This window comes from Rhizophagus irregularis, chromosome 21 (genome assembly GCF_026210795.1).
Source record: "Rhizophagus irregularis chromosome 21, complete sequence".
In the NCBI taxonomy this organism is placed as follows: Eukaryota; Fungi; Glomeromycota; class Glomeromycetes; order Glomerales; family Glomeraceae; genus Rhizophagus; species Rhizophagus irregularis.
In genome coordinates this window covers 2612674-2624123 of record NC_089449.1, presented here as the reverse complement: position 1 = coordinate 2624123, position 11450 = coordinate 2612674, and the positions used below count along the sequence as shown (strand labels likewise).

Below are 11450 nucleotides of genomic sequence, written 5' to 3'. Positions count from 1 at the left end.
TGTATTGTTCGTTACAAATTTAATTGCTAATAAAAAATTAAAAAAATTAAAAATTATAACCCGCCCTGAAAAAATAAACCAACATTCTTAAGTTTTTTAAAAAGTAGATTTGATCGATTTTTACAAATCCATTCAGGGCTTAAAATATTTTTTTTTCTTTATTAAAAAATATCTTTTTTTAGAACATAATTTTTTTTATATATAAATTTTTAAATCCCCCACCAGAATAATATAATTTTATTCTTGTTCTTGATAGAAAGGCTAAAACTTTTTTTATATTTTTGGCGGAAAGGCCAAAAGGTACCATTAATAGGACCCCGAGCAATATATATATAGGTAACAAGAAAGGTCAAAATTTTTATAATAGCTCTACGCAAGGTTTTTATTAATACAAATAAGCAAAATAAACATGTGACTTCACGAATTGCCTAAAAATAAGCAATCCAATCATATGACTTATAAAAAATTTTTTTAGTACGAAAATCATATGATGATCATTTCCAATTGCCATTTTATTGTTTTTTCGTGATAACAATTTAATATTTCTTCATTTTTTCAATAATATCATCCCGACCAAAATATTCATCATAATATTTCTTTTCGTCCCCTACTAACTTTAGCATATTACTATCAATTAAAACTTTTGTTTCTGAAATATGATAAACTATGTTTGATGGTATATGATGCGTTAAAATATTACACCCTTCTTTAACTAAATCACTAAAAACATTAAAATGAATGGGAATATATACATGTAATGAAATATAGGAAATATCATTAATAGTTTCAACTGGTTCATCTGTATAACAATGCTTTCCATATGCTTCAAAATAAACTGATATAACACGCCCTATGCACATTTTATCACCATATCTTACAAACACATAATGTCCCTTTACCAACGGAAATTTACGAGTTATGTTTGCATCCTCAATATTTGGAACTTATAAGTTTACAAATAATTATTATAATTAGTAACAACAATTTTAATTTTATTTTATGCATTTAACACTCACTTTGGATTGTACTAATATGAGCTTTTCTTTTATTGATCATTTTTTTCTTTCTTGATTTTTCTAATTCTTCTATATGTAATTGCGCAAGTGTAAGAGCCAGATTTTTTCTATTATCTTTCCATCTTTTTTCTCTTTGTGTGACAAATCTCTGTTCTGGATTTTCATTTTTTGTAAAATAAGCCACGAAGTGACTTGCTTTATTTGGTTGAATAGAAATATTGTTAGATAAATTTAAATTTGATCCTACAGGCTTAAATCTTCTTTCAAGAGGTTTTGAGCAATATGCTTCATGTAATTTTCTTTGATTAATTAGTGATTCAAAATTCAAATCGTCATTGATAAAATATTTGAATTCATTGTTAACTATTAATTAAAGAATAATCAGTATAATAAAACATTAAATACAGGACTGCTATAATAAAAATTAAATTTTAGAAATAAACTTACCACTATTACCACCATTTAAAATTGACATAACAGTCATTTTATCAAGTAATTGAATTTGAGAATAACAGTCATTAAATATCTCTTCATTTTCAAGGTTTTCTTCTAATTGTTCATTAATTTTTTGTATTTCGGAAGAGGCTTTGTTAATTGCTGTAGATAAATCAATTTCACAATCGTCAGATAGTTCACTTTCATCATTGTCATGTAAATTTTCTTCATCATTAATATCAATAAAAATTGTAGGAGTATTGTTATTGATTAATAAGGTAGATGGCTGAATCATTCCAAGAAATTCAGCAAGTTCTCTTGCTAAATGTTGTGAATGATGAAAAGTTTGTGATATTTGTTTATCTGATGGCCAAAGTCAAAGTTTTTGCATTGATAGTTCATCTAAAGAGCCAGAATTATAATCAAAATTATAGCCTACAAGTAAAAAATTTAATACCTAATTTAGTTGGAAATTTTTATATACAATTATTTAGTAAAATATTTTTTAAGTCAAAAATACCTTCACGAACAGATTTTCCTTTTTCAAAATTTAGTTTCTTATTTCTAAGTGCTTTTGTATATTGTGATATTTTTGGTAGCATTTGGATGATTTCTGCAAAGCTAAAATCAGGATTTATTTGTCTTGCTACACCAAAAAAATGCTCACAAGGTTCAGTACCATGCATCCAAGGAATTAAAGGTATTTGAGAATAATATTCACGATGGGCCTTGACTAATAAAACCATTGATTGACAAAGAGAAGTAAGTATTGAAAATGTTTGGTCAGCCAAAAAATTCTGGTTTATCGTAATAAAATCAGGATATCTTTGTGCAAGCGTCTTAATATGGAATTGCCAAAGGTGTAAGAAGAAAAAACCAGTCATTGCCATTCTTATTCTTTCAATAGGAGTAATATTACGATTAAGATAACTATCTACAATTTCACCTAAATTAGTAGTATAGTATTTGATTAATAAATTAAAATTGTATTTAAATTAATAAATAAAGGAAATTTACTGCTTACCTATCACAAATAGGTATATAAAAAAACCATCCATTTCAGGTTGTATTTTATAATCCATGGTCAAGCATTGTTTTAAATTTGAAGAGCAAAATGTTCTATACGCTGCAGCATCATCTTGACAATCTAATTTTATAACATCATTTTTATACATAATTGAATCATGACGTCCAATAAGATTGAGAAAATGAGAATACCGAGCTGATGAATTTCCAAATGTCAATAAACGGGCTCCAGACATTAAAGCATTGCGAGCAGTTTTTTTTGCATGTTTTGGATCCTGTACATGAATAATAGGACCAACATTATTAAAAATTGGACAACTAAAATGAATATTTAAGCTATTATCACGAATAGAAAGTTGTTCTGGTGTTTGAATTGTAAGTATTTTTTCCTGTGCTTGAAATTCAACAATTGCTCCATCTGATCCAATTGACAAAATATGAAGTTGTAAACGCGGTGCAATTTCTTGAATTAATTTTTTATGTAATATTGAAATGTCATCAGCAGTATCTTTTGATTTGTTAGGAATTAAAGCAATCACAACTGGAGGAAACTTGGGTAGCGGTACCTTAGAATTTAATTTTAAATATATTAGTTTAATAAATGATTTATAATAAAGGCAATAATTTACAAAATAAATATAAACTTACTTGGAGAATGTATGCACGAACATCTTTAGCAATTGCCATTTGATTTTAATATTATTGATAATTTTTGGAATATCGCCATAGATAATTACTTTTGTTTGATCATTAGGTAAAATTGAACCAACAATGCATCCAAGTTGTGGTGAATATCTTAAACATGATTTTAATTTTGTATTATCTGTCATAGCAGCTATTGGACCATTGTACTTAATAGTATCAATTAAGCGTTTAAATTTCGCAACATTTTCATAGCAAAGATCTGGATTGGTGAGACAATCTTCATCATTACGCCACAAATATCTAAATTAATTAAAATGCAAAATTTAATAAAAATCAATAAATAACTATTAACTATTATTCCATACCTAATAGATTGGATACATCGTCCTTCTAGATTTTGGCGAAATAAATCTAAAGCCCTAGTACTAAAACCTCCTAAGATCACTAAGAAGTTAGTAAATTCTTCAGAATATTTAATATTTTGTTTGCCCTTATTTTTGATTTTTCGCTCTGCTGCATCATTCATAACTTCACATAACCCAACAAAAATTGGCTTATAATCAAATGCACCCTGAAGTGCTTTGTCAGCTAAAGTAATCCATATTTTGCTACCATTATTACAATCACTATCATCATTAAGTAAATTCCATATGTCCCGAAGATGATTATTCTTAAGATGTTCTTTTAATGCATTATCCTCCCAGTAATATTTTGGGGTAAACTTAACATTCTCAGGTGATGGGACTCTTTTAGTAATATTTGTACACAGTCTCTTGTCAGATCTTATATACACTGGTAAAAAAATGATTTATCCTACACATATCTTACACATATTGGGTACTTAAAATGTAGAAAATCATACACAAATAATACACATATCATACACATATCGGGTACTAATATATATATCATACATATATCTGGTACCTGATAGGTATACTATATATATAAGTACCCGATATGTGTATGATATGTGTATTATTTGTGTATGATTTTCTACATTTTGAGTACCCGATATATGTAAGATATGTGTAGGATATGTGTAGGATAGACCATTTTTTTACCAGTGATAGCAGCACTCATTACAAATATTTCCATGTTCAGCGTAGCCACTACATGTTTTTGAACGAACGGAATTGCCTAAAATTTATAATAAACAATAATTTATTAATAAATGAAAATAATGTATACAAATTTATATTACAATTAACTCACATGATCTATCTATTTGCCATACTGATTCAGCATACAAAGTTCGATTTAATTTTCTTTTTTCTTCAAAATTCAACTTCTTGCGAGAGAAACTTTTACCTAAAAATCTAGGAAACAATTCACATGCTATATTTTCAATGCGTCTTGAGCCGCCAAATTGTGCTGGAGTACGTTTAATATATGAGGATATTTGTTCTGATCGAAGTCCTTTACACATTTGGTGTTTTTTTGAATATTGATCTGTATTTGTTTCATCGTTATCAGTAATAAGAGATGAAATCGAAATATTGTCATCACTATCGCTACTTTCATCTATTTGTAACAAATCATCATCATCCATGTTATCATATATATCAGAATCAAATTCATCTTCCGAACTTTCCATATTTTCAACTTGAACAGGTTTAAAAAAGTTGTAAATTGTCCTTTGACCTTCTTTTGCTTTACAGCCAGAGCTTTTTGCATGACGATTTAAGTAATCTTCTTCATACCGCCTATTAAGTTTGATTGTTTTGCCACAAATACATATAACCTTTTTAGCATTAATAATATGTGCACAATATTCATGTTTTAAAAGTCGTTCTTTACTATATTTCCAAGACGACATGATGTTGAAAGATTATCATTGATCAAATGTTACAATATATTATTTTGTATAGTTGTGTAACAAATATTACAATTTTTAATTAGTACGATGATCTCATTTTTCATAATTTAAATATTGCCAAATTTATCCAAAAAATAAGCAATCGTAACATATGACTTATCGAAAATCCCGTCAAAATTAAGCAAATAAAAAATATGATGTTAGCCACAAATATCGTTGATTTTACGCAGTTATAACCTCTAACTGTGGCCAAAACAGCATGTGGCTAAGCAAACAATATTGTTACCTATATATATATTGCTCGGGGTCCTCCATTAATATTACACAATATATAGATGATCTCTTTAATTCTGGAATATTATTTTATTCGAAGTTAAAATTGGTTTTATATTTATAGCACTACAAACTTTCCTCCCCCTTAAAATTTGTGTTTATACAAATTTCTGATTATAGAATTTTGTGCCACAATATTTAAAGGGTTAAAATTAAACACATCTTAATAATTATAATATTTAATTAATTGTGTATTTCTACTGATATATTACTAATTTTGGTAAGTCATAACATTTATATTCTACCAGATTAATCCCTTATTTTACTCCTTAAATTAAATTTTTGCATATTACTAAAAATAAATCATTAATTTAACAAATCACTATATTCAGGGTTGGGATTCGTACTGTACTGTACCAGTACATTTCGTACAGTACGTACAGTACTGTACTGTACTGAAACTTTTTAGTACAGTACATTTTCATATATATGCAATATATTATATATGTAACTTATTAATTAATATTTATACAAGTTATGTAAATTTATTTATTATATATTATAAAAGAAAATTATACATTAAAAGGATTACACAAATTATCTTCAAACATAAATTCTAATTTCCATTTAGCATCAATATTTTCTGCTGGATGCTCAATATCTTCAACATTTATATCACTAAAATCTTTTTCACTTTCACTATATTCATCATGTTCACCATCATATTCATCATCTTCCTCTTGCTGTAGTTCTTCTAACCATTCGTTTAAATGATCGTTAAATTGAGAATTTAAATTTTCTTTTAAATCTATGCTACCTTGATCATTATTAAGATCATTATCATTTAATTCTTCATTTTGTAAATATCTTTCATTTTCATTTTCATCTCCGATTTCATTTTCATTATCATTTTTATTTTTATTTTTATTTTTGGTCATAGTATTATTAGCAGATTCTTGTTGATCATTACGTCGATTATAGTTAATATCAGCTCATAATTTAGCCATTTCTAATACTCGAGTAAACTACATAATTAATATAAATATATAAAAAGATTATTAATTTAGTATTAATTAATTTTAGAGCTCCGAACGGGTCGGGTTGGGTCGGGTTATCCAGTTAACCTGACCTGATATTTTTTTTCAGGTCGGGTCAGGTCGGGTAATTTATCTTGACCCGATCTGACCTGACTGACCCGAAAGTATTCAGGTGGATTCAGGTAATCAGGTAACTTCAGGTAACCCGAAATATTTATATAGTTTATTTACTTATTTAAAACAATTTCGTTTATTATATTATATAATAATTATATTCACATATTGTAAAAAATAAAACTAACTAAAATTATTTACATTATTTATAAAAATTTAATAATTAATAGGAAAAAAAAATCAATAACTATTGTGAAAATTAAAACATCTCCTAAATTTTTTTTTAATTATGTTGAATCCAATTCTTTAAACACATGCAAGCTTGAATGCTTTCACAGTTCAGACTTGATCGTCTCTTTGAAATTAGGTCACCACCTCCAGAAAATACCCTTTCAATAGGAACACTTGTTCCTATAAGAAAAAAAATAAGAAATTTAAGAAATTATAATATAATAATTACAGTATATAATTATATTATATTTACCTGGTATGGCAAGATAATCCCTAGCCATATTTGAAAGGCATGGGTAAATTTTTTCGTTCATCTATATTTATGATAAATAAATCAGTTAAATAATTAAATTTATATATACGCAAGAATGAAATTTGGTATTTACCTTCCACCATACTAAGGGGTCAGTTTTCATATGCTCAACCGGTTTTTTAAGATATTCTTCAATTTCAAGATTATCAGAAGTATTATTATCAACACCAAAAATTTCATAAAAAAAATCATCTTTATCGTGATCATGATCATCATTTATGACATCATTATTCGTTTTAAAATAATTATTGTTATACGTATTTGTAAAAATGTTTTTTGCTTGATCAACGAATTCTGGTTCCCATTTTTCTTTTATATAAAAATTCAATTTGAGTCTTGGGTCAAGTACTAAATAATAAATTAAAATAAGAAAAAATTATAAAAAAAAAATTATAATAATAAATAATAGAAATTACTTGTTGCAATAGTATAAGCATCTGAATCATCAGTTTTTGTGTAATATGTTCTTAATTTTTCATGTCATTTTCTAATGGCTTCTCGTATAACAGAGATTTTACAATATTTTGCATCATCATTATCAAGTAAACCTTCAATATGATCAAGAAGTTTATTATATATGGGAACTGAAGATGATAAAGTTACATATTTTGAAGTAGACATATATTCAGTAGCTTTATAAAATTTCTATAGCAAATATATTATTATATTATTATTTTTATTAATATAAATTACATAAATTAAATTTTTTTTAAAAAAAAAGCTTACTTCAAGTACACGATGTAATTCTTTAACAATATTCCATTCTTCATTTGAAATTAAAAATTTATTTAATTCACTTTCAAGTAAAGAAATATCATCAATAGGCTAATGAAAAATTTATAAAATAAATTAAATATTTTCTTATTTCAGCTTATATATATGTTAAAATTACAATTACTTACATCTCGAAGATTCAATGCACGATCTAGCATAAAAAAAGTTGAATTCCATCGAGTTCTAACATCTAATATAAGATTAGTAGTACTCTTTGAGTAAAATTCACAACGACGGGCAAATTTTTCCTTCCACTGTGGGGAAGACCTGAGTTTTACAATTAGTCTTCTTAATCTGGGAATTATTTCTACATTAAAGTGATTTTCTCGTTCTTCTTGAAGAATTAATTCCAAAATTTCATCTTCTTCTTGCGCATCATCAGCCTTTATATATCTTAATATTTCTTGTACTGTTAAATTAATAATGTGCACAAGGCAACGTATACTATTTTTCTTATGATCGAAATTGATTTCCTTTTTATTACACGTGTCTTCAAGCGCTTTAAGAAATGTGGTGTTATTTGAAGCATTATCGGCAGTAACTGCCAAAATCTGCAATATAATTATAGTTAGATTATATTCATGTACAAAATTTTGTTTAGATAAATAAGAAATTTACTTAATTATTACCTTCGGTAAAATTTGAAAATCATTATCAACACGTTTCAAAAATTGGTTTGCTAAGTTTTCACCCGAGTGAGAACCAGATAAATGTACAAAATCAATGAGCATTTCCCTAAGACTCCAATCACTATCAATGAAATGGCACGTTATACCTAAAAAAGCTATTGTATTTGTCGAGGTCCAACAGTCCAAGGTGAAACTTAGTTTACCTGGAATATTCTTTTAAAAAGAATAAACATAAATGTTAATAAATTATATATTTTATATATAAAAATATAAGATAAACTCACTTGTAATTTATATTTTACGTCTGTTTGATAATTTTTATATAATTTTAAAACATCATTTCGAACAGTATCTGCTGACGGAAGTACAGCTTTTTCGTTACATAATTTTATTAATTCTTTAAATTCAGGACATTCAGATACAGTGAACGGTTGATCATCCACAGTGACCCAAATTGCTAACTTCTCTCGGAAATTTTCATTACTAAATGGCTATAAAAGAACAAAGAAAGATTAGAGATCAGATAAGAATTAGTTTTTTATGATTAAAATATAATTTATATTTACAATCTTTTCGTTATCATCTTTAGTTAAAAATTTTTTCATAAACTCCGCTTGCTTTTGAATGGATGGATCAATTTTGTCTAGATGATTTTTAAGATGTTTACTTAAATTTCCCGTTGATCCACCGGTTTTGCCATCCATTTTATATTTTACTTTACTATTAATTTATTTATATAAGTAAATTAATTTTATTCATTGAAAATTCAATATAAAATATAATTCAAATCTTACTTGCAATAGTTACACTTTGCCCATTTTACCCTATGAACATCTATAAATTTTTCAAAATAAAACCATACAAAGCTTCTTTCTTTATTACTCTTTTTATCCTTATCATTCTCATTATCATATTCGTTATCTTCATCTGTTTTGTCTCCTGATTTATCGTGAATTTCTTCAAAACTACCATTTTCTTCTTCTGCCTCCTCTTCTTCGTACTCATCATCAACTTCATCTTTGTCTTCACCTTCGTCTTCATCTTTGTCTTTGTCTTCATCTTGGTCTTCGTTTTCATCTTCGTCTCTATCTTTGTCTTCTATTCTTTCCTCTTCTTCCATTTCCTGCTCCACTAATTCTTCTTCAACAAATTCTTCCCCCAATAATTCATCATGACGAGAACGCTTTGAAATACTAGTATTTTTGGTTTTATTACGCTTTCGTTTTACCATTTTTTTAACATAAAATTGATTTTTTTTTTAAAAAAAAAATGATCTTTATTAGGTTTGAAGTAAATCGGATAAATTACATCATATTTACATAAATAAAAATGAGACTACGCTTTTTAAGTTAGAAATCAGGGGATATTACATAAACTTGACATTACATGAACATATACATACTTTATTAAATAATATATACATGATTTCTCATGGTTAAATCGTGGTAAATTATTAATTAAAAAAAAAGGAATTTATTAACGCTAAAAAAAAAAATTATATACTAATCGTATTACTAAGACACGGCAATTTAGTTCATTTAAAATTTTAAATGTAATATTGTAATAATAGACTGATTTTTAGATACACAAACAAACATTGACCTAACCAAATTTATTATTTATTTATGCATTTTTTTTTAAGAAAAAAAATTCGATATTAAATAAATTATCAACATTTAAAATAAAAATAATCTATATAATAAAATAACAAATTCAGATCGAGTGATTTATTACCTATAAAATAAAACATTAATGTTAAAAATTTTCGATTAACCTCATCTGATAATCCTGAAGACATATTGGACGCGTCACTATTTTCTATAAAGAAAAAAAAATAAAACATTAAAACGTTTATTTAAGTTAATCCCAACCAAGTCTCCCATTGCAACGTACCAAGTAATGTCACCCTTTAATCCTAGACCTTTTATCCAGTCCAAGGTATTCAGGCAGGAGCCTACAGTTAAAAAAATGAAAGAAATGTTAACAATGGTCTTATTAACGTCCCCTAACTCCCAATTCCCAATACCTACCATCTATTCCGAAATTTAAGCCAAAATCTGCGTCCAGTTATTCAGGTACTGTACCTACAAATGAAAAAAAAAGATAAAAGAAATGCTAATATAGTTTACTAACATTCCCTAAATCACACTCCTTAATTCCTACCTTTCATTGAAACTGATCTCAAGTTCTGAAGTCCAATATCTAATAAGGTATCCAGTTGGTACCTACACGATAAAAAAAAATCAAAAGGAATGTTAGTAAAATTTCACTAACGTTCCCTAAATCCTGCTCCCCACGCCCAACTCTCACCTAATTTGGGAGATTTTGGTTTCATATAATGTGTTTTTACATAGTCCTGTAGTACTTAAACCCTTTCTTTAAAAAAAAAATAAAAAAATAAAATTTTTTTTGCCATTTCTTTTCCGCCGGCTTAACAAAATAAAATTTATTGAAAAAAAACAAAATAAATAATTATAGAAAGTTTCGGTTTAAACAAGTGATAAAAAATAAATATAAAAAAAAAAATTAAAAATAATTAAACCATTTTTCTAAAAAAAATAAAACGAAATAAAAAAAATGATTGATAAAATTTATCGATCTCCAAGTCCGTGCATCCTATCTATACCAAGTATAGTTAGTACCATACTTATGATGTTAAAAATGATCTTTTATTACGAATTTAGTTAAACTTTCAGGTGTCTTTTTTTTTTGCTTTCAAAAAATGTTTTAACAAAACACTTCTTTTCTTTTTTCTATTGCAATGCGTGGTCACCTGCTTGGAGTTGAATGAACAAACCTTTCAAAAAGGTAGGTTCTTTTAAATTTTTTTTAAAATGTCTAAAAACGTTTCTAATGAAACGTTTCTTTTTTTTCTATATAGGGGCGCCAGCTTCTTAGAATTGGACGAACCATACTTTTGATTAATTAATTAAAAAATGAAATAAAAAAAAAATAAAGAAATAATTATTTCAATAAAGAAAATGAAAAAATTGGTTTCTTTTTTTATTACGAGGATGCTGGCTTGGAACTGGACGAACTGAGACTTCGAAAAGGTGTGTTTTTTCTGTGTATTAAAAAAATGTTCTAACAAATAAATGTATAAGAAATGTTTCCAATGAAACATTTTTTTTTCTATAG

General features: G+C 26.6%; 2 protein-coding genes across 2 annotated transcripts; both read right to left on the bottom strand.

Annotated features, from left to right (window-relative positions):
* Positions 1-1440: 1440 nt before the first annotated feature.
* OCT59_013991 (uncharacterized protein) lies at positions 1441-1746 on the bottom strand (the record flags this gene model as incomplete). Its single annotated transcript, XM_066141895.1, has 1 exon — positions 1441-1746. One exon carries the CDS (start codon positions 1744-1746, stop codon positions 1441-1443), a length of 306 nt encoding a protein of 101 aa, XP_066001983.1.
* A 4040-nt stretch (positions 1747-5786) lies between these two features.
* On the bottom strand, positions 5787-6152 carry OCT59_013990 (uncharacterized protein; the record flags this gene model as incomplete). Its single annotated transcript, XM_066141894.1, has 1 exon — positions 5787-6152. One exon carries the CDS (start codon positions 6150-6152, stop codon positions 5787-5789), a length of 366 nt encoding a protein of 121 aa, XP_066001982.1.
* Positions 6153-11450: the final 5298 nt, after the last annotated feature.